This window comes from Callithrix jacchus, chromosome 10, assembly GCF_049354715.1.
Source record: "Callithrix jacchus isolate 240 chromosome 10, calJac240_pri, whole genome shotgun sequence".
Taxonomy (NCBI): Eukaryota; Metazoa; Chordata; class Mammalia; order Primates; family Cebidae; genus Callithrix; species Callithrix jacchus.
In genome coordinates, this window is record NC_133511.1 from 85,783,334 (window position 1) to 85,807,500 (window position 24,167).

General features: G+C 43.7%; 1 protein-coding gene across 15 annotated transcripts in view; it reads left to right on the top strand.

The window, feature by feature from the left end:
- The window catches only part of NAV2 (neuron navigator 2), a 768,760-nt gene that overhangs the window by 649,577 nt on the left and 95,016 nt on the right, over positions 1 to 24,167 (top strand). The window contains exon 1 of one of the 15 annotated variants that reach the window (XM_054242163.2): positions 18,293 to 18,576. The exons of the other annotated variants lie outside the window; for them this stretch is intronic. Coding sequence (XP_054098138.1) covers positions 18,551 to 18,576 — 26 coding nt within the window. The 5' untranslated portion in view covers positions 18,293 to 18,550. Of the gene's footprint in view, positions 1 to 18,292; positions 18,577 to 24,167 lie in introns of those variants that run through there. 15 annotated transcript variants of the gene reach the window in all.

A 24,167-nucleotide genomic window follows, 5' to 3' on the forward strand; every position in this document is an offset into this window, starting at 1 on the left:
ATCAGGGCAGGCATGGGTGACTCACACCTGTAATCCCAGCACCTTGGGAGGCCAAGGTGGGCAGATCACCTCAGGTCAGGAGTTCGAGACAAACCTGGCCAACATGGTGAAACCCCATCTCTACTAAAAATACAAAAATTAGCCAGGTGTGGTGGCATGTGTCTGTAATCCCAGCTACTCAGGAGGCTGAGGCAGGAGAATCGCTTGAACCCAGGAGGGTTGCAGTGAGCCAAAATCGCACCACTGCACTCTAGCCTAGGCAACAAAGTGAGACTGTCTCGAAAAAAAAAGTCTAAATCAGTGTATGTGTATGAATGCCTGTGTCTTCTCTGTCTTTTCTCTATCACTTTTGACTCTTTTCAGCTACTTCTTGAGATCCGAAAAATTCCAGAGAGCTATTCCTGCCCCCCAATTTTTCCTGGAGGTGCAGGGCAAGTTTCAGAGACACAAGCAAGCAAGCATGCTTGCAATCAGCATCTTAAGCTTGACCCTTAGGATAGAGGATCAGATGAAAATCATTTACACCAAAGCTGTGTCCAGGCAACAGCCAACAGACTTTGGAAAAGGACTTAAGCAGTATGAGAGATGACTAAATTTAGACTTGTGTATTTTTTTTCTGTTGCTTGTGTCTTTGATCCACTTGGCAGTTGAAAATTTAAGTTCCTCAGACCTTTTTTTTTCCTTCTCTGCCTGCTTGTTTTGCTAGATAAACCATTTGCACAGAGGTGTGTGTGTGCCTGCACATGCTTAATTTCCCTGGCATCTGATAAATGTTTTGAAATAGGATAATGCTGGAAACATTTTTTATTACTTTACAGTGCTTTGCTTAAGTAGAATTGATTCTTTTCCTCGACTGCTGTGTTGTTGCATTTTTTTAAAAAATGAATTAGATCACTCCAACTACTTCACCTTGTCGGTCTCATCCTGTTTAATCATCACTTCCTGTAGTGCTTACTAGCCAATGAGACTTCACATCCCTACGTGTCTACACAGGCATCCGTGAGACCTCCCTGACCTTGGGAGAGGAATTTGGAATTCCTAGTCTGTAACGGGGAGAGATGAAGGTGCAAAACAAAAGCATAGATTGAAGTTTGGAGTCTGAAGTTTAACCTTCGATCTACCCCCAAACTCTCCCTCTGAACTTACTTAGTCAAATGTGGATTTGAGCCAAATGGCTCCCGATTTTCTTTTTCAGCTCTGAGCGTCTAGAGTGACTTCAGTTCACCAGATAACCAACCTTGTATAAAATTTGAGATTTGATTATCCAAAATGAAATGCATTGAGGCAGGTGCTCATTGAACTCACTGGTGTCTGAACAAGGCTCTAGAACTGGTGACAAATGAGCTGTGATACAGTGTTGTGATTTACAGCTTTCCATGGGGTGACACCATAATTTTTTAAATGTTGACTTTGTCAGAGAAATTAGATAAAATGCAAAGAACACAGTGAGATTTCTGAATTGGGAAGCAGAGCTGGAGTAATTTTCCTTAGTATGTCAGCATCCCTGCTACCCGCGGCTTTTTTAAAAGCAGTAATGCCTGCCTATGAGCTTCTGATCCCCCTTGGATAAAGTTCAAACTGTCCCCAGGCTTACTATGAGATCTGGCTCCTGCTATTCTTCCCCTCCTTCTCCTGTCTTCAACCACACTGAGTTACTCGCTTCCCCCCACCCCCAAGCCATCCTTTTTCTTGCCTTCTAACCTTTGCAGAGACATTCTCTTCACGCTTAGCCCATCCCTCAGGGCTTACGTTAAATGTCACCTCCTCCAGGAAGCCTTCTCTAACTACCCGACACCAAAGACCAGATTGAGTGTCCCTCCTATTTGCTTCCTTGATAGCCTGAACTTTTCCTTATCATAGCACCAAATATATCATATTGTAAATGTCCACTACTAGGCTGTCACTTCATCTATACTCTAAGCACCTTGAAGGCAAGAACCTGTCTTGTTCACCAGTGATTCCTTGTTACCCAGCCTAAATGAGGAAACTGCTCAGAAAGGTAGACTAGCTCCAGTCTGTATAGCTCAGCTTATTAATGAAGCCAGAATTCACTGCCAAGCCTGCCTCTCTCAACCCCACCCCTTTCCATTCTGTAAGACTTCTCACCCTGACCCATCTTACCCCTAATTGTGAAGATGTCTTTTTCTTGAGATAACTTCTATGATCTCATTAGAAGGACTGGGGAAAATGGAATTTTGTTTGCAGACCTTTGATTTAAAGACTCATTTACAAGATTGCCTGCCCCTGTGGATCAAGACTGCAAATGAGAACACTTAGGTCAATTGGCTTAAAAGGCACCGTGTCTGCTGTGCAAATAGGGGCTTAATAATTGTGAGTCTCCTTTTCTCCCTGGAGTTTGATATTCTTTCCCATCCAGATGCATTTGTGAGATAAGTGTGACAGACCCCACCGACCACCTTTTTTTTTTAAATTTGTGAATTTTGAAATCCAAACACGTGTCTCTGCTTCTTAGATTCCAGCAGCTTTAAATGTCCTTGGATTTTTTTTAGAAAGGACCCAAGTCTATAATATATGTACAGCAAAATGTAGACATGCCTCTCATTACTGCTAATTGCAGTTCTACCACTCGGTGATCTGGGCTTAAACCTTCTAGTTCTGTGACTGGTTATCTATTTTATAGTATTGGCTACTTAGGATACATTACAGTGTCTTCCATGCGGCTGCTCTTTAGGTAAATTAATACCTGGGGGTCTTTTTCCTTCTCTAGGAAACTTTAAGTACTGTAACAGGCTTTCATTTAAGCCTGTGCAAGGCTTATTTCACCAGATTGCTATTTAGAAGTTCTAACAAAACACCTTAATGAATAGCGACCTTAATACCCTTAATCCGCTAAACTTCCTGACATTTTAAACTAAGTGGATGGCTAGGAATGAAATCAGGCTTTCCCATCTCTCTAGTCTCTTCCTCTCCCCAGCCCTGCCTATGCCTTCAGGATCAAGGTGCTGGGGTGCAAATTCCTTCTTGCTATTAGGCCACCAAACTAGCAAAAACCAGGAAACACAATGTGGTTTTTCCAGACTCCACATTATGCAACTACCTAGCCTGATCCATAGCTTTTTTAAAAAGCAAGGTTTGGTAAGGTTTCTGTTTCTGATAAAACATTGGCATTTAAAAATATTCAATGTGGGCCGGGCGCAGTGGCTCACACCTGTAATCCTAGCACTTTGGGAAGCCGAGGTGGGTGGATCACAAGGTCAAGAGATCGAGACCATCCAGGTCAACATGGTGAAACTCCATCTCTACTAAAAAATATAAAAAATTAGCTGGGCATGGTGGCGCACGCCTGTAGTTCTAGCTACTTGGGAGGCTGAGGTAGGAGAATTGCTTGAACCTGGGAGGCGGAGGTTGCAGTGAGCTGAGATCACACCCCTGCACGCCAGCCTGGCACCTGGTGACAGAGTAAGGCTCTCTAAAAAAAAAAAATTAAATGTGATTTTCTTTGTTTTCTTTTTTTTTTTTTTTTTTTTGAGACAGAGTCTGGCTCTTTCACCAAGGCTGGAGTGCAGTTGTGCAATCTTGGCCCACTGCAACCTCTGCCTCCCAGCTTCAAGTGATTCTCCTGCCTCAGCCTCCTGAGTAGCTGGGATTACAGGCGCACGCCACCACACCCAGCTAATTTTTGTATTTTTAGTAGAGATGTGGTTTCACCATGTTGGTCAGACTGGTCTCAAACTCCTAACATTGTGTGATCCACCCACTTCGCCTCCCAAAGTGCTGGAATTACAGGTGTGAGCCACCGTGCCCGGCTCTTTGTTGTTGTTGTTTTTTAACTCACATTTAGTTTTGGAAAAAATATTGAAAATGCAGATAAACAAAAAGGATAAAAGAAAAAGATTGTAATGTTATATGACACAGAGAAATCTATCATTAACACTTTAGTGCTTTCCAGATGTTTTTTATTCATGTAAGCACTTAGATATTTTATTTTTTGAAAGACCAAACATGTCTGGAATACTTACTTGCTATGAATCACACACTATTCTACATTTTTTACATGTATTGATTCATTTGGTGTTTACAACATCTCTGGGAGTAAGAACTCATTGTATAGGTGATGAAACAGACACATGTTGCTTAAGCAACGTGTGTCCAAAGTCACACAGCTAAAAGTGGCAGAGCCAGAATTTGTAGCTAGACAGTGTGACTCTCTAGTCTTTAATTTTAATTACATTATACAGCCTCTAAAAAGTGCGAGATGTTTTATAATCTAACTTTGTAGTTTCATACTACAGCATGAGAATCCTTCTTTATCAGGATCATTAGCATCATTCTTAATGGTCACACAAAGTATTCCATTCTATGGAGGAGCCATAATTTGATTAACTCTCTTCCTACTAATGGATATTTAGGGTGTTTCACTTCTTTTGTTCTTATAAACAACGATGCAAAGACCATTCTTGGACCTAATGTATGCACACTAATGTGGGCTGCCAATAAAGCCTGTATTCTATATTTGCCTTATAATTCTGACATTTGTGTGTACAGATGATGCCCCAAGGCACTATAGAGGAGCATAGTCTTGAGTATGTTCTGGTGATGGGGCTACCCTGAACCATTCACACACTTTCTCTATCATACTCCATTGTTCCTGGTACAATGTTTGGAAGGAAGTTGACTAAGAATGGAGTTTCTGTCTAGGTCCAGCTAGCTGCCTGCAGGTGAACCTACAAATACAGCATTAGTTTGCAATCTGCTCTGAATTGAATGAGGACATTTATCTTTCTCTCTAAACAAGTGAAAGTATAGAACTTGAAACTATTAGGTTGGTGCAAAAGTAATTGCGGTTTTTGCCATTTCCCCCCCCCCCCCCCCGCCTAAAGATGGAGTTTCACTCTTGTTGCCCAGGCTGGCGCCACGAGGCCCGGCTAATTTTATATATATATATTTTTTTTTTTTTTTTAGTAGAGACAGCATTTCTTTATTTTGGGGGAGGGAAGGAGGAAGGGAGGAAGGAAGGAAGGGATGAAGGAAAGAAGGAAGGGAGGAGGGGGGGGAGGGGAAGGAAGGAATTCAAGCCATGAGAGAGACATTGCCAACTTGGATCTAGAGATTTACAAGTTGATTTCTTTTTTTGAGAGAAGGAAAGAAAAAAAAATGAGTAAAGTAGAGAAAGAAAGAAGAGAGAGAGGGAGGGTGAACGGAAATACTGCTTTATTCTGAAAAAAAAATGGGTATTAATAGTGGCCAATCAATATTTCATTTAAACCTATGAGTAGGTGTGATGTGGTATTGACAAGAATGTATATTTTGTGTATTTGAAGTGGAGAGCTCTATAAATATTTATTAAGTTTACTTGTTCCGGATCTGAGTTCGAGTCCTTGATATCCTTATTAATTTTCTGTCTCATTGAATCTAAGTCTCTATCTGGGTGTTAGGATCGTTAGCTCTTGTTGTTGTGTTGATCCTTTTACCACTATATCTTTGTTGCTTTAAAATCTATTTTATCCGCTATGAGAATTGCAACTCCTGCTTTTTATTTATTTATTTTTGCTCTCCATTTGGTTGGTAAATCTTTCTCCATTCCTTTGTTTTGGGTCTTTTTGTATCCTTGCATGTGAAACAGGTCTGGATGTAACATGCCATTGGGTTTTGGCTGTGTCTTTTGATTGGGGGATTTAGTGGATTTAAATTTAGGGTTACTGCCATTTGATGTTAACTGGCTGTTTGATCCATTCGTTGATGAAAATTCTTCTTTATGTTGGTGCTCTGTACTTTTTGGTATATTTTTAGTAAGGCTAATACTGGTTGTTTCTGTGTGTAATGCCTCTTTCAAAAGCTCTTGTAAAGCAGGCCTGGTGGTAATAAAAACTCTGAGTACTTGCTTGTTCATAAAAGATTTTATTTTTCCTTCAGTTGTGAAGCTTAGTTTAGCTGGATATGAAATTCTGGGCTGAAGGTTCTGTTCTTTGAGGATGTTGAATATTGGCCCCCACTCTCTTCTGGCTTGTAGAGTTTCTGCTGAGAGATCTGCCGTAAGTCTGATAGGCTTGCCTTTGTGGGTAACCTGACCTTTCTCTCTGGCTGCCCTTAGTATTTTCTCCTTCATTTCAACCCTGGTGAATCTAACGATTATGTGCCTTGGGGTTGCTCTTCTTGAGGAATATCTTTGTGGTTTTCTCTGTATTACCTGGGGTTAAATATTGACCTGCTTTGCTAGTTCAGGAAAATTTTCCTGAATAATATCCTGAAGGGTATTTTCCAGCTTGGATTCATTCTCTCCGTCGCATTCAGGTACACCTATCAAACGTAAATTTGGTCTTTTCACAAAATCCCACATTTCTTGGAGACTTTGCTCATTCCTTTTATCCTTTTATCTCTAATCTTGTCTTCTTGTTTTCTTTCATTATGTTGGACTTTGACCTCTGTTATCCTTTCTTCTGCTTGAACAATTCGAGTGTTTAAACCTGTGCATACTTCTCAGAGTTCCTGTATTGTATTCTTCAGTTCCATTAATTCACTTATATTCCTCTCTAAGTTGTCTATTCTCAATAGGATTTCGTCAAACCTTTTTTCAAAGTTCCTAGTTTCTTTATGTTGGGCTACAACATGTTCTTTTAACTCACAGAAGTTTCTTATTACCCATTCCTTGAAGAGTGATTCTGTCATTGGGATGTGATCGTTCTCCATCAAGCCTTGTTCCATTGTTGATGTGGAACTGTGATCATCATCTTTAGAGGGAGAGGCGTTCTGATTTTGAGTATTCTCAGCCTTTTTACACTGGTTTCTTCCCAGTGTAAATTTATCCTGCTGTCGTCTTTGAAATTACCAACTTTCAGGTTAGGTCTCTTGATTGGACGTCCAAGTTGTTAGTTCCCAGGGCCAGAATGGCGGCGTTAAGACTGATGGTGCTTTTCTGCCCAGGATTCTCCTGTCTGGCTTCCTTCTTCTGTCTGTAATGAGCAACTCTGGCTTCCCCAGGCTCCAAATCTCGGTCAGAAGGGGAACCAGTCTCGTTTACTCTGCACCTAGAGCTGCCGTGCTGAGGTGCCGTCACAGCTGCTGCGCCGGCCTCAGGAGTCGTGCTGGGGACCCGTATGGGTCCTCCAAACCTCGGTCAGAAGGGGAGCCGGCCCTGTTTACTCTGCTCCGAGAGCTGCCGCGCTGAGGTGCCGGCGAAGCCACTGCGCTGGCCACAAGAGTCGCGCTGGCGACTGGTGTGGTTCCTCCACTGGGGATCTTCTGCTCCGTGAACGACCAGAATTTGTCTGAAAGTGTGGCGTCCTCTAGTTCTCTGCGCTTTGACTGAGAGCTGCAATCCCGAGCTGTTATCGATCGGCCATCTTGGATCGTTCCCCTAGAGACAGCATTTCTCCATGTTGGTCAGGCTGGTCTTGAACTCCCAACCTCAGGTGATCCACCTACCTCGACCTCCCAAAGTGCTGGGATTACAGGCATGAGCCACTATGCCTATCATGCCATTACTTTTAATTGTGAAAACTGCAATTACTTTTGCACCAACCTAATACTATGGTAGTACCCACTGATAGCATCACCTATTCATGGCCAGGTGCAGTGGCTAAAGCCTATAATCCCAGCACTTTGGGAGGCCAAGGTGGGTGGATCACCTGAGCTCAGGAGTTCAAGACCAGCCTGGCCAACATGTTGAAAACCCGTCTCTACTAAAAATATAAAAATTAGCTGGGCATGGTGGCACATGCCTGTAATCCCAGTTACTCAGGAGCCTGTGGCAGAAGAATCACTTGAACCTGGGAAGCAGAGGTTTCAGTGAGCCGAGATTGCACCACTGCACTCCAGCCTGGGCAACAGTGAGACTTGTCTCAAAAAAAAAAAAAAAGACTCCTGTAGACAGAAAGAAAGGGAGGGAAAGAGGGACCAGGGGATAGGGTTGTTGTTAGGACACTCTAATACTCAAACCAGTGATGTGGCTATCTGTAAAGTCAGGAAAATCATCCCCGATGTGCCAATTACCAGTCTCAAGGCAAAAATCCAGAGGCAATTAAGAGTAGTTTTAAGCATGGGCTTTGAAATCAGAAGCCTGGGGGCTTACCATCAATGTGGCCTTGGGCATGTTACTTAACCCACTGCTCCCCAATTTCTTCATCTAAACAGGATGATTATACCTACTGCATATGGAATGTCCGAAGGATGAAATAAGACCAGAAAACTCATCACAGTAACCACCATGACAAGAACTCTACAAATGGGAGCTTAAGAAAGCCCCAGAAGGATACCGATTTACGAATAAGGCAGACCTGGGTCCAGATTTTGGCTTTAACATTTTTTAGCTATGTGACCTTGAACAACTTACTTAACCTCTCTAAGTTGTAGATCATCTGTACATGGAAGATAATAAAATCTGCCATCCTGGGATATTGTGAGTTTTGACACCAATGTTGTATACAAAGTTAGTAGAGTCTCTGGTGCGCTGTTGCTTTTCGGAACCAATAGCAAAATTTGTAAGCACTTTCTGTATGTCAGTCACTCTATTTCACTTCTCTTCTTCCATTCAAAACAGCTTTGCTCTTAGAGACTAATGGTCAAATGGAAGGAGTTTAATCCTTAACCAGTCTATAACTTTTCAGCTAGCCTGCCCGCTAGGCAAATACCTAGAATGAGTTGGGCTCTTTGCCAAGCTTTTTTTTTTTTCCTTTCATCATGGACAAGATTGTGGTTTAGAGGTTGGGAAAGGTTTTGTGAACCTATTTATAGTCCCTGTAAACTCGGAAGGGAAACAATGAAATTCCAAGGCTAAGGTATAGAACAGGTTTTCTTACAAGAGAAACTGTGGTATCAGGTATTTACAGCATTTCTTACAATGCCCGGCCCCTAGAAAGTCTGCAGTAAATTCAAGGCCTGTCCCCAGTAGGGGACAGATGGATCATGAGTCAAATTCACAAGGCAAATGAATTTTCTTTTGAGAAGGAATTCAATGGGAGATCTAGGGGTATAGTTTTACAAAACATTCATACTTGGAAGGTCTTAGAGGACCTCTGGGGTGGCAGCCTGCTCAGGGAGCAGGCTAGTAATCTGAGAGCCACAATCAGGAAGTGATTTGGCCAAAGTCAACATGGTGACAGATGTAGAACAAGAGCTCAGCCCCGAACTTCTATTCTGTCCCAGGGTTCTCTCCTCTGCCCTGCAGGGTTCCCTACAACATGAGAGCTGCATGACCCTCATGCAGGGAAAACTTTGGGTGCAGGAAGTGCAGTGAGATCAGAGTCCCCAACTGTTGGGTTAAGTCACAGTCTGCCTAGAGGCTGCCCATGATAAGCACCTAAAAGTTTCCTCTCCAATTCCTTCCTTCTCCCCTATTACACTTCCCCCTCCTCACCCCAGCCACCTGTCCCTCTCCCTCATTATCTCACCTTGTGGTAGACACACTCAAGGATGTCTTTGGAGCTGGATTCCCAGTGGAGCCAAAAAGTAGCACTGAAACATTTTATTCATTCCCCATCCATCTTAATAGAGATAATAGTACAGCTGCAAAAATAAACATTTGAACTCTCTCTATGTCTTCACAGCACCCTTAATAAAATATACATCTTCAAAGCCAATCATGCTCTTTTAAATCTTTTTTAATTTTCTGTTTTTTAAAAGACCAAAGCCAGGTGCAGTTGCTCACATCTGTAATATTCCAGCACTTTGGGAGGCTGAGGCGAGAGGATTGCATGAGGCCAGGAGTTCCAGACCACCCTGGGCAATAAAGCAAGACCCTGCCTCTACAAAAAAATTAAAAAATTATGCAGTCATAGGCTAGGCGCGGTGGCTCACACCTGTATTCCCAGCATTTTGGGAGGCCAAGGCGGGTGAATCACCTGTGGTCAGGAGTTTGAGACCAGCCTGGCCAACATAGCAAAACCCCATCTCTACTAAAAATACAAAAATTAGCTGGGTGTGGTTGTGCACACCTATAGTCCCAGCTACTCAGGAGGCTGAGACAGGAGACTTGCTTGAACCCGGGAGGCAGAAGTTGCAGTGAGCCAAGATCACACCACTGCACTCTAGCCTGGATGACACAGCGAGACTTTGTCTCAAAAATAAAAAAATTAAAATTAGAGGCATGATGGGACATGCATGTAGTCCCGGCTACTGGTGAGGCTGAGGAGGGAGGATTACTTGAGCCCAGGAATTTAAAGTTTCAAGGAGTTGATATTGTGTCACTGCACTCCTGCTAGGCAACAGTGAGACTTTGTCTCAAAAGAGTAGTTAATTAATAAATAAAAGACCCAATTGCCACATGGATTTGCTTCTTTGGGTTTTTTCCTATTTTCCTCTAAATAACCAGATTCATGATCATGACCAAAGAGGCAGGAGAGCCTTGCTCCAGACGGTTACCTGAAATGCGTGCAGAGCCTTCCAATCTGCTGCTACTCCTTATGGCCTTGGAAACAATGACACGGAAATTTTTGTGGCTGTTTTTCTTAGGGGTGTTTGGGATGAGGTTTTATGGGGTAATCTAGGTTTTGCTATTTAGAAAGCTACATCTAGGGACAAGTTTCAAAATTTTCACCAAAATCGTCAAATTTCAGCATTGTACAGCATTCCTATAGAGGCAGCCCGAGTACAAATTTTTCTGGCTTTGTGGACAATAGTTTCCTTCTCTTTTCCCCTATAATATGTTCTCACAGTTTACTATTTCTTTCTTTCATGGCATGTATCATGGATTGCAGTTAAAAGTATTTGTTTTTTGTTTGACTGCTTGACACCTTCACATACACCCAACTATAAGCTCCAAGAGGGGGTAGAGAGAGACATCTTTTTGACATACCACTGTTTCCCCCACACAATGCTTGGCACACAAAAGTCAACATCCAGCTGATATTTTAAAGAGAACAATCACTGGAAATATATGAGGAGCGACTATAGTGTGGAATTTGATAAATGAGTGTATCTCAATTATCCAAACCCAAATGAGTGTATCTCAATTATCCAAACCCAAAAGTATGAGAAGCCACTGAAGGACTATGGGATAGCCTATGACTGGCCCTCGCCCACTAAGTGTCTTAGTGTCATGTGTTGGCAGAGTGACCTGGAGGTGTTCACTCTCCTAATGCCGTGTCAGGGAAATCAAATAGGATTTGGCTGCAGTCTGTCACTTAGCAGTTGTATGATTATGAGTAAATTAAATTCTCTGAGCCTCGGTTTTTTTTTTCATAACACGAGGATAATAACACGTTAGAACAGTTCTTAGAATTAAATGAGATGAGCTGTGTAGGCAGGAAAGCTTATAAAGTCTAATTATCATTATTGTTGAGAGTAACATTGACCTCGTATGTCCTTTATTGGAAATGCTGCCATTTTGGAGTTGATGCAACTGATTGGCCCCTTCCAGAAAAGACATCCTCGATGTTGGACTGAGGGTGGGAAATCTGGATTTGTGAGTTGAGGCTGAAGATCCTGACACCCACGTGGTCCTGTTCATCAGCCACCTGTAAGGTTTTGTTAACAAGCCACTGGTTTCAGATTTAGAATGGGAAGGGCATAAGCATGGATAACAGATTGGATACTCTTCCTGCTGAATGAAGCCCTTTGTTTAGAGATTAAGGATTATGTGTGCTTTTACATGTGAGTACTCACAAATGTGGACTCCAGGCAATCTCAACAATTAACCAACGAGAGGTAACAGAAACTGCAACTCCATGAGATGAAATATTTGAAGCTGAAAGGCAGCTCATCCTGTTTTTGTAATATAATTGGAGGACAGCCTCACCACTTCACTGAAAACAGTTGGGAAGGAGGGATCCACAACCTCGGTACATGTAAAGAATGAGGTCCCGCTTCCCAGGACCCAGTGGAAGCAGAGATTCTGCATAAGAACATAAACAGGGCCGAATGCAGCAGCTCACACCTGTAATCCCAGCACTTTTGAGAGGCTGAGGCGGGCAGATTGCCTGACCTTAGGAGTTTGAGACCAGCCTGGCCCACATGGCAAAACCTCATCTCTACTAAAATACAAAAAATAAAAAATAAAACATCAGCGGGGTGTGGTGGTACACACCTGTGGTCCCAGCTACTCAGGAGGCTGAGGCATGAGAATTGCTGGAACCTGGGAGGTGAAGGTTGCAGTGAGCTGAGATAGTGCCACTGCACTCCAGCCTGGGTGACAGAGCAAGACTCTGTTTCCAAAAATAAAAATACAAAATAAGAGAAAAAAGAACATTTTCAGGAAGGGAGGATCTCTTGCTTTTAGGTCCTAATTCCCATAAAAGAATAGAGGAAATGGAAAAGGAAGAGGGGAGGTGCACACTGACTACATCTCATACTATTTATTGACACCTCCCTAGGACCAGTTGTCATTAATCGGTTTGAGAGTTCTCCAGAGGATAGACTTGCTTTTCCACTAATGTCCCCACATCCACTTACTAGGCTTCCAACATGGTAGCCACCTTTCAGCCCCTCCAGCACACCCAGGCTTTCTCTTCCTCTGGTCGTTGCACTTGATATGTCTCCCACTGGCCCCCACCCCTTCTTCTGGAACACCTGGCTTTCTCCTTCTGATGGCTGGTTGGTGCCCTCTCATCTTTCATGTCTTCCTTTAAATGTCACTTCCTGGGAATGGCCTTTCCTGACCATGCTTTTTAAAGTAAGTGCTTCCTGTGTGACTCTCTTCACAGCACTCTGTTTATTTCTGTCATCACTTTCCCCTAACATCCATAATGATTCTGCCTGTTTGTCTCCTCCGTGTAAAGAGCTCTGTCAGGACTGGGGTGTTTCCTTTTCTTCCCTCTTATATTCCCAGTGTCCAGTCTGGTATCTGGCAAAGGTTTTGCATTGACTTTTTGTTGAAAGTTGTTCATTTTCTACCCCAAAGCTGCCCAGTTTCTTACAATTCTTGTTGAAAATCATAAACACCCTGGTATGAACTGCTATACTTCAAAAGCTTTGCTAAGACTCACACCCAGTAAAATTCCACACCAGGCAATGCAATGTGTGTCACATCTTTTCATGTGTCCCATACACACAGATCCTCCTTTAAACCTTTATGTTTTCATTTTTGTTCATTCATCCAGGAGAGCTTTCCTGCCTTCCTCCCTCCCTTCCCTCTCTCTTTGTTCTATTACTAGCAAACCAGAAGAAAGCAACTGAACTGAGTATAATTCTGTTCCCAAATAAAGTGAACAAAAAGTCAGTATAAAAATGACTCACACCTGTAATCCCAGCACTTTGGGAGGCCAAGGCAGGAGGATCACTTGAGGTCAGGAATTTGAGACATGGCAAACTCCTAGCTAACATGGTGAAACCCAGTTTCTACTAAAAATACAAAAATTAGCCAGGAATGGTGGCTCATGCCTGTAATCCCAGTTGTTCGGGAGGCAGAGGCATGAGAATCGCTTGAACCCGGGAGGTAGAGGTTGCAACAAGCCGAGCTTGTGCCATTGCACTCCAGCCTGGGCAACAGAGCAAGACTCAGCCTCAAAAAAAAAAAGAAAAAAAAAAAGTGAAACTTAATTGATACCATAAAACTCAGAAGCAGCTGCCCTTAACCTGGGCTTTATAGACAGGATTCAGTGGATCAGTGAATCCCTTTAAATTTTGTGTAAAATATTGTTTGTATATCTTTTTTCTTGTGGACACCCAGACCTAAGTTTGTATCAGGTTCTTAAATGGTTCTCGGACCAAATAAAACCATTGAACTAAAGTTCTTGAAAGTCCTACAACGTCCCCAGGAGACTGTGTAGTGTAATCAGTTTCATTTTGTCCTCCTATGCTTGGTGGATCCAGGACCACATCAGCAGTGATCTAGGCACTGGGAGGATATGGCTCAGAACAAAAGCAAACCGCACACCTGTGCTCAAGGACCTCACTGTGTTGAGGGAAAGACAGACTGTTGAAAGACTATGTGTTGACTGGTCGACGCCATGAAGAAAACCATATGGTGGAATATAATTGGGCCGGGGTCTACGAGGAAATCCCTGAGGAGGTGCCACTCCGACCAAGATCTGACCCGTGAGAAATGGGCAGCCATGGGGGATGTGGGGAGGAGCATTCCAGAAAGGAGGCACAGTGCAAGGGCCGAGGAAATGGCAAGAAGCTTTGTGCATCTGTGGGTCCTGTCTCGAAGAGGAGGAGCCAGACCACATCAGGGCTTCCAGGCCAAGGGAACAAATTTGAATTTTATTCTCAGTTCCCTGGGAAGCCATCAGTCGGCTTTAAGCAGGAATGTGACAGATTCTGCTGCACACTTGAGAAAGATCGGTCACTGGGGTGTGTAGGATGAAGCCTAGCAGGGCATGAGGGAAGGCTGAGTGACGTGGGAGGTGGATGTTTCGGGAAAGAGATGATGGCAGCTTGGTCCAGGGTTATCTTACTGCAGATGTTCAGTAGTGATCGGGTTCAAGGTGTGTTTGGGGGCTGTAGGCAAAAGGACTTCTTAATGGATTACATCAGAGGTAAGAAGGAAAGAGAATTAGGATGGCTAATGGATAGTCATACTTTGAGATGTGGAAGACTTTGGGAGTGGGGATGCAGACACATTGGCAGTTGGGAGAAATAGTTTTGAGTAAGGTAAATTTGATTTCAGATGTGTTGAGTACACAAAGGGGCCAGGCTAGAGATGACAGACTTTCAAGTTATCTGCCTGCACCTAGTATTTGAAGCCATGGGTGAGATCACCTAGGAAAAGTTAGTTAGAAGTGGTAGTTAAAACTTAGTTATAAGTTAGTTAGAAGTTGTAGTTAGAGAAGAGGAGGAGTCCAGGGATGGAGGCCCTGGAGGTCTGGAGAGGTGAAGAGGAGGGTGAGCCCAGGAGACTGAGAAACACAGACAGTTAGGGAGGTAGGAACCAGGTGCAGATGACAGTCTGAAAACCTGAGATGAGACCCATACAAGAAGGGAGAATCTTTTGATGCTACCTGCTGCAGCTGAAAACTCAAGTTAGGGTAAGGACAGAGAGTTGACCGTTGGCTTTGGCAAGGAAGAAGCCATTGATGTTCTCAGGGAAAACAGGAAGTGGGCTGGGCGCAGTGGCTCACACCTGTAATCCCAGCACTTTGGGAGGCTGAGGCGGGCAGATCATGAGGTCAAGAGATCAAGACCATCCTGGCCAACATGGTGAAGCCCCATCTCCAGTAAAATACCAAAATTAGCTGGGCGTGGTGGTGTGCACCTGCAGTCCCAGCTACTTGGGAGGCTGAGGCAGGAGAAGTGCTTGGACCCAGGAGGCGGAGATTGCAGTGAGCCGAGATCGCACCACTGCACTCCAGCCTGGTGCCTGGTGACAGAGCAAGACTCTGTCTCAAAACAAAACAAAACAAAACAAAACAGAAAGTGGTCTCAGTGGAGTAGTGGGAATGAAAATCTTGCCTTGTGATTGAAGAGATCATGGGACATGAGAAGTACAAAAAGCTCCTTTGAGGTGTTTTCCTGTAATAAGGAGCAGAGGCTGGCATGATGGTGGAGGAAAAGATGGGCATAGGGTCAAAAAAAGTTTTGTTTTATTGATGAGATTAGTAATATATTTCTCAGCCTGCAGGGAAAAGCCAGGAAAGAGGGGGAAATTGAATATGTTGGAGGAAAAGGAGCAAAGTGTCTTCACTAGTATTGTTTTCATAAAATACTCATTAGAAATAGGTGAACACCTTTTTCGATTCATCCTTGTGGTTTTCTGTTTTGTCTAATTATGTACTGTGTTCCAAGAATAAAGTTTTCTTCTCTTTGATACCTAGGTAGAGTTTATCAGCTACATTTTGTTTGTAAAAATGGCTCTGTGAGACTTGGAAACCTTAACACCATTGATAACATTGTTTCTGTAGAGAAATGTGTTATGAGTTCTGGAAGGCCTTTGGAATTTGGCCTGTTTAGAAGCAGGGGTCAAAAATGACAGGGCAAGCTTGGCTCTTTGAAAAGCGCCAAAGGGCATCTGCCCTCATGGAGTTGGTTTACTTTCCCTTTTCCTCTCCCGTTGCCTGGATCTCCCTTATCCCAGCTGATTATTATCATTCAAACCTTAAGAAAGCCCTGACTCACTTAGAGCCTGTAGCTGCAAAGAATTCAGAACCTTTCACATGAATGGTTGCTTCTTTTACCCAGAAAGAAAACTAAGACCTCCTTAAAGCACTTTGTCTCCTACAATATGCTCGCCCTTGTAAAAAGCATGTATAATCAAAATAATATGTTTAGCATTGTACATTTACATGAACTTTTATAAAAAGGAGAAACTCCATCTATTAACTCTTCAATGTAGCCTCTCACCCTCAGAGTAAAAGATAGGCTGCTTCCACTGACTTGCAGGGCCTCACTCAGGCACTCTTCTCTCTCCCTGTACCCTTGGACTGTCTGGCCTGACCCACTCCTAACCCCACTTTGGTTCACCACTCACTGTGCTCCAGCCACTCACAGGAATGCGTTGCAAGTCATATACTGTCTCAGGGCCTTTGCACTGACCATTTCCTTTGTTGGAAGTCTCTTATCCCCAGGTGTTCAGATACCCAGCTCCCACACTTTTTTACATTTGTAATAAAAACCATTCCCTCAGCAGATGTGTCATAGCCCATGTAAATTTTCCAACAGCCCCCTTGAGAAATCATGTCTTCATCTTTACAGTTTGTTGTTCTCCTGAGCATTTATTGCTAATGTGCTGTAAAATTTACATTTTGTCTCATTTAGTTTATAGTTCTACCACTGAAAGCTAAGTTCCATTAGAGTTGAGATTTTTTGGTCTATTTTGTTGACTGTTTGTATCCTCAGCACCTAGAACAGCACTTGCCACATTGCAGATGCTCTATAAATATGTTAGTTGAATGAATGAATGAATGAATGAATGAATGGATCAACATTTCCTAGTTTATCTTGATGACAAATCAGAATGTTTACCTATTATATTTGCTTAGAGCAAGGAACAACTATAGGAAAGAGTGGAAACTTTTGAAAGAGAGAGTGAATAAGTGTGTGTGTGTGTGTGTGTGTGTGTGTGTGAACGCCCACCAGCCCATGTGCCTATATGTCTCCATACACACAGTCACCATCCCATTCCCAAGTTAACCCCATGCTGGACAGATTCTCAAAGAAGTAGTGTTGTAAAGATACATTCAGTTCCAGGAACAGCATAGAAGGTAAGGGGTGGTTTGAAGCACCTTGTCAGCCAGAGCCTGGGTCCATCCCAACCTTTTTGTCTTAATAAATCTCGATACTATCCCTTCCCTCAAACTCACCCACTGCCCACCCCTGCCGCTGCCTCCCACTCCCCACGGCAGATGCCTCAGCAGTATTTCAGGTGGAGGAAGGCCCTAAGGGATGAGATGTGAATGATTAACTTTGGTTGGGGTTCCTTCGAGTTTACAATCTCTGTTTCCTTTACCTGGGAAGCACCACCAGACCCTCCTCTCCTCTTTGAGCAGATCTTTTATTCCCTCCCTTTTCGGTGGGGGAGGAATGGCCCTTTATTCCACTTAGAAAACTTCTGTTTGCTGAGCAAATGCTGACCACACAGAGACCTCACTTGGAGCCAGTTACTGCTTCCTTTCCTAACCATCCCCCAGGGCCACAACCCCCACTCCTACCCCCCCACCCCAGGGGGAGAGCCTTACTCGGGGAAAGTCTTTGAAAGCTGCCAGGAACCAACTGGTAGGATTTTTGGAGAGGGAGTCGGGGTTTTGGAGAACATCTTAATCCTTCGTTTTGAAGTAAAAGCTTGTGGCTAGAACATAAGTTTGCGTTTGAATTCTCAGTAGTAATACAGTTGTTCGTTGTTCATTTTTCATAGCATCTGTTTACATAGTTCTGAGTGCCTTGATTACAGGTTTTAATAGGGATTAGTTGGTGCAACCCCTTCCCATCCCAGAGCGGGGGACTCTCTCCCACCCACCTCCCCTTCCAGCCTCTGTACCATAATGTTTAATGTAGCCATGCCTAGACTGAGATTCTTTTTCTTTTGAAATAAGTAGCCTGAGGAATTAATGCATATTTTTGTTGGCACTGCATCAAAATTGACATCACCGGAAATAATGTTCGAGTGTCGTCGTTAACTGTACAAACAGGTATCATTTCCTTTTTAGGTTCAGAAGTTCTCTGTAGGCTAATCATTTCAATCAAATGCTTTGCATTCAGACGTCAATGGAATGAGCTAAGAAATGTTATAATCAGTGATTTTTGTGTCATTAAAAATCGTACTTAGGGCTGGAAAGATTTTCTGCAACATTTTTGTGCAGTCTGTGAGGATTTAAAGTATTTTTTCACTCTTAGATTTTCTTCAACTTGACCCACTGTTGCAAACTCCCCTGGGACCATATGGAGGGCCCTTTCATTCAGTGCTTTACGGTAATGGTTTCAGAGTTTGGTGTTAGCTTTTGCATTGCTGAAACTTTTCACAGCTGACTTGATACCAGCACTCCGGCCTGACCTCTCGCTCCTTCAGCACTTCAGAGGTTAATTTTGTTGGGGGATCGGATTTCTTTCCTGGGCTGGGGAATGGTGATCCCTGCTAGCTAGTCCTTTAGTTTTACAGAGTTGCTGGGTGCCTGGGATTCCCTGGCCCAGTGTGGGCTGGCTCAGCTGGCTAAAGGACTTGCCATCCCGTGAGATTCATTCAGCTTCTTTGTCCACTGTTCTCCAAGGGCCACAATGTAGTGAAATGCTCTGGCCTAGGAACCTTACAAGGTAGGATGATTTTCTAAAATTTCTGGGGCCCGGGGCGGGTGTGGTGCATGTACTGCCTTGTCTTCCTTGGCCGATACAGAAAAGCCTGGTGGATCAGCCTGTGGTGCAGCTGCCTGAATCACCATGGGCTATGTTGTGGTGTTGGCGGGGGTGGGGAAGGTTGCTGGCCAGGAATTCACCACCTTCTCTCCCCTCCTGCCCCCATTCATTCTAACCTTGATGGTTTCAGAGGAAATTGGGGCATTACCCAAATGTCCCAGGTCCACCTAGATATTTGGTTAATGTCAATATTTTCCAAACCATCTTATCAAATTAGGCTACTGAGCCTGAAAATCTGGGTGTTGATCACCCAGCTGTCTTAAATTGTTATTCCAGACTTTTCAGCTGGTGGGGGCAGTATTGAAGGGGTGAGCTGGAGAAAGGCAGTGGGGCCCCAGGCAAGGACTGCTTGTGGTTCCAAGAGCCCTGATTAAAAGGACTTGCAGTTGGAGGTTTCGTTTGGCATTTAAGGAGCCTGGTGAACTTGTGGTTGTGTTTACTAATGCAGCAAATTACTGGGTGGGTTGTGTGTGTGTGTGTGTGTGGGTGGGTGTGTGTGTGAACTAGGCTCTAGGAGAGATGGCATGGGAGGTTTAAGTATAAAAACTTTAAAAAAAATTTTTTGCTTCCTTATGACCCCTGGAGCTGGCCAGGGAAGCACATTTCTGTTTTTAAGCCAGACAAGAGGAGAAGAAAACAGTGTTCATGACCCTTTCTACATGCCAAGGGTCTAGCAGACATTCTGTCATTCAATTTCATTGCAAAGCCTGGGAGATTACATTCAATTTTGAAAATCAGCAGTGGGAACTAAGAGAGGTTAAGTAACTTCATCAGTGTCACATAGCTCATAAGAGGCAAAGCTGGGATTGGAACCCAGGTTCACTCTACTCCCATGCCTTCCTGGGTGGGCTTGGCATATGAGCTCAGAATGGTTTTACCTGTAATTTTAATGTGATTTAGCTGGATGAAGGGCGTACTTTGTTGTGGAGGACTCACCGAAGTACAGAGGATGCTAGCAGCACAGCCTGCCTGGGCTTCTCAGATTCAGCTTGCTGCTGGAAAGAAGAGGGCTGTATATTAAGAAGCAGCTCTGCTTTGGCAGTAGGACCTACCTAGGGAGTTCTGTGATCTTGAGCTGCTGGATGGATCAGGCTGGAGCTTTGCTTGTACCTGGTTCAGGAGGAGTTGGTTCCAAGTGGAGGTCAAATCAGGAAAGGCCAGTGACCTTGGAGCTGGCCTTGGGCTACTGAGGCTATGCCCTGCAACTCTGGGTCTACTTCTTTTTTCCTTCGCTTTTTTTTTTTTTCATGTCAGTGGTTTGGCAGAGCCAGTGTGCTCCCTCTGTGACTCTAGCCAAAGAGGGTCTACTTCTTAAGAAGCTGAATTTATGGAGTCTTGGAGGCTACACCTAGCATATTAATGCTGACCGAAACGGTTGGCACTAGCTGTTCACATGTGTGCTGGAGGTGCCTAATTAGCTAAAGCTGAGCTTCTGGGCTGTAGAAGTCTTAACCTGAGGTCCCTTCCCTTTCCTCTTGCCCCAAGAAAAAGGAAGCTTAAGGGCAAGCCCTTGACAAACTGCAAAATGAGGCCAGCCTGTTTTTGGGAGATAGCCGCCTCTCTTGGCTGCCCTGGGGCAACTGTGGTTGTTTTGTGCATTCAGGTTCTCACATCCCTAAGATATATTGGGAACTTAGCAGAGGGTTGGAGGGAGGGAGACTATGGGATATTGAACTCCATGTCCCATTCTGTTTACTCTGGTTTTCAGACAGCCGGCCAATGCCCTGTCTGGGATTTGTCCCCCATCCCCTTTCCTTTAATTGTTTTAAAAGAAACTTGATTGCATTAAGGTGTCCTGGGTATTTTGAATAGTAGTTGGAAGTTCTGAGTTCTTATATGACCATGATCTATTTAAAAGCATGTTCTTAACATTGAGTCAATGTGATTTTGAAAAGCTTGAGTTTCAGAATCAGGCAGATCTGAGTTCAAATCCAGCTCTATTTGTTAGCCCTGGCACCTTGCGCAGGTCACATGGCCTCTCTACACTTCAGTTTCCATGTCTATGAAAAGGGGGTATTAATAGTTTGTGGCTGATAAGGAAGTGGAGAGGTGTTTGTGGGGTGATGCTTAGCATGGTGACTGTAAGCTATTGTTAAAACTTTTAACCTTGTATCAAAGTTTACTGTTATTTTCATTTGCTACAATATGCTGAATTCTGTTGATGTTTAGAGGAAATACATCTTCTGGTAAACAGAAAACTAGGATGAGTTTATTGATATCCTTGGCAAAAGCCAGCCGGCAGTGGCCCAAGGGTAAGCAGTCCTCTCCTGAGGAGCCTTGAAGGAGAGAGGGCTTTGTGTAGCTGAGGTCAGCAGACATGCTGGTGCCTAGTGTAACAATGAGGGTCTAAGGCATCCGGTCCAAAGCTCCCAGCTTTCCAACTCGACCAAGCCCCTGAAGCCAGAGGGAAAAATTTCACGCTAACTCAGGGGACCACCTACTTGTCAAGGCATGAGTTACCAAAATGGGACAAAGGTGCTGTGGGGTGAAACTCAAGACTGATGGCTGCTAAATCCCCTTGGAGCCCTTTTTATGGGGTTTATATTTTCCTCTCTCTACCTCAAATCACTGGCCTTGCACCTGGCACCGTCTGTAGAAGCTGCTTCTCTCCTGGGACACTGTCCATTTATGGCAGTAAGAAGCAAGTTCTTACACTAGAACTTTATCATCCATTTCAGAATGTATGCCGCATCTCCTTCCTGCAGTCCTTGCAGCTTCCCTGGATCTTGTACTGCAACTGATATGCATGGATTGTCTCCCATATACGTGGAGAGCTGTACACAGGCTACCTGATTTGTTCCCAACAAAAGGATTATGATAACTGGGTGTTATTAGCACTATGCCACCCAGGAGATAAAGGTTAAGGAGATAGCAGAGCCAGAATTCAAACACAGACCTATTTTATTTTTTTCTGCAGAGCTGTGGCTCCCTCTGTTTGGAGCTTCCTGGGATTAGTGGTACTAGATGAGACTAAATTTGCTGGTGTTAGTGACTACTTTTTGTCCTTGCACCAATTCAAGCTTAGGCTGTGTGGATCATTTTGCACCAGAACTGTAAACTATTTAGGCTGGTCCCAGAGGTAGAATCCAGAGAGAGGTGGCTTGCTTATAGTTTTAATTCAAGTAACTGTATCTTCTTTGGTGTGGGAAACACTGAGGTCCTTCAAAGTCTGATGGACACATGATGAGTGTTCCTTAAAATGTGTAAAATGGATAAATAAATGCGGTGATTGAACACTTCTGGATCTGTGTTTAAATCCCAGCTTCAACATTTCCCAGTTACATGACCCTTGGGGCTGTTTTCTCCAATCCTCAATTGCCTCATCTGTAAAATGGGTGCAGTGTTAATATTTATCTAAGGGTACCTGGGAGAAAATATATTACATAACAACAGAGGCTGACCCCATAGCAAGCCGTTAGTAAGTGCTGGTGATTATTTTTATCAGAGTTTTGAGGATTAACTAAAATAATGTGTCGTGCAGGTAGCACTGGGGCTGACAACTTTAAATGTCAATTAAACTTGGCTGTTGTTATTCCCCCATAGACTACAAAAGGTAGGACTCTGAAGCAGCCCTGCTTCATCCTTTGAACGTGGATTTTCTTAATAGGTCCCAGCAGTAGTTAGAGGAGGTGGTGCTCCTGAGAAAACCCCCTGGGGAGGAAATAGTTAACATACCTGTTTGGTGGGAAATGTAGGTAGCCAAACCCTTTCTCTTTCCCCAGGGGTTACTTCTAAGCCTACAGTTGGGCTTGCTCACTCATCCACACCAAAGGATCTCATTCCGCTAGGGCCCTGGGGTTTCACAGGAACAATTGCCTTGAACAATAGCCAGAAAACAAGTTCCACCAGTCTGGACTTTTTTGCAACTGAATGCAGCTGTCTGGCAAGGGGCAAGGGCCAGCCCTGTAAATGGGATCTGCCTTGATTCTGGAGCAGAACTGGAAAATTGAGCAGGTAAGGCCTGGGTGCAGCTGGTTGCAGCTCTGCGGTGTGAGCTTAGTCACCTGGAAAGAGGCAGACAGAGGGGCGGGGTCTGGCCCAGATTGTTTCCAAGGACAGTAAGGGCCTCCTGGAAGCAGACCCAGCCTTTGGAGTTTGGGGAGGATTAGGATCCTTGCTTTGTAAAAACTGCTTTTCAGAACCATACTTAGAGAACTTCATCCCTGCTAACCTGCTATGGTTTTATTAGTGAGCAGAGAGGAACTAATATATATCTGCAATCTGATTTTTTTACAACATCATTTAGCATGTCCTTCCCTTAAATAAACAACATTATCTCACAGGGAGTTCATTTGAAAGGTGTAATGCGCCTCCCTCCAGATCCTTCAATAACTCCTCTCAGAGTCTTTTGCTGAAAGCAAGGGTGTGTATATCATAGTGGAAAAATCTGTTTAATGATCCCTGGAACCTTGGGATTCTATCTTGCTTTTCTGCTTCATGAGAGATGAAATTGTAAATATAATATCACATTAATTCAGAACCATTACAGATTCTTGCTCCTTTTAGACACCTGCCTAGAAGAGCTCAATAATAAAAATTTGTCTATATTAAAATGTAGTTTCTCAGGGTTTCTGGTGAAGTCTGGTTTACTTTCTCAGTTCAGTGGAATGCTTACTCCTCGCAACAGTGGAGCAAAATAGATGTGTGAAGCTGAAACAGTTTATGCTTCTTTCATCTGCATTTTTCATGGCAAATCGCTTGTACTGGGGTTTTTAAGATTGTGTGTTAAGCCGTCTGAGTGGCATTTGGATTCCTGATGTAACGATGTCAGCATCCCTTCTAAAACTGAAACTGCATCTCCTGGTTTAATGGGCCCTTCCATTTTTGAATGGATTTTCTGGTCACTTTTGTAGAGGCTTTTCCCTTCACATCTGTATTTCTCCAAGAGGTAGTAGAGAAACAGTTGAGGCTGTGAGAGCCTTGGTTCTGGTTAAAATGCTACATGTTGGCCAAAATGGGGTCTGTTCTTGATACATTTGGCAGCTGCTGGCAGATGGAGGTTCTTTTTGATTAAGCTGGTTAACAGATTTCAATGCTGATCTGTATGTACTGTAGCTATGCGCTACAGTCTGTACGACACTATCTGTGCCATCTTTGAGATGAGCTGCAAGGCTGCATCAGTCATTCTATCCTGCTTTGAATCTCATCCTTCTGATGTGCTCTGGGTCCTAAGCCTCCTTTCCATCCAGGGGAAAATGGGAGTAGGATGATATAATGTGCCTACAATAGTGCCTAGCATATTTGGTAACACTGTCAATGGTGGCTGTGACTGTTAGGCAAGATTGCATGCTCTTTCTTTGGACAAATAGCATGGTCTGATGCAGACACTGTATGGTGAATTGGGTTGTAACACCTCTCTCTATACCAGAGTTTGCAAAGTCAAACTGCAGGACCAGTTTGACTTTGCAGGACCAAACAGGTAGCACATGAGAACTGAAAGGCTCCCATGGGGATTATCTCAAATGAGAGCGCATACTTTGTCAAAAAAGGGC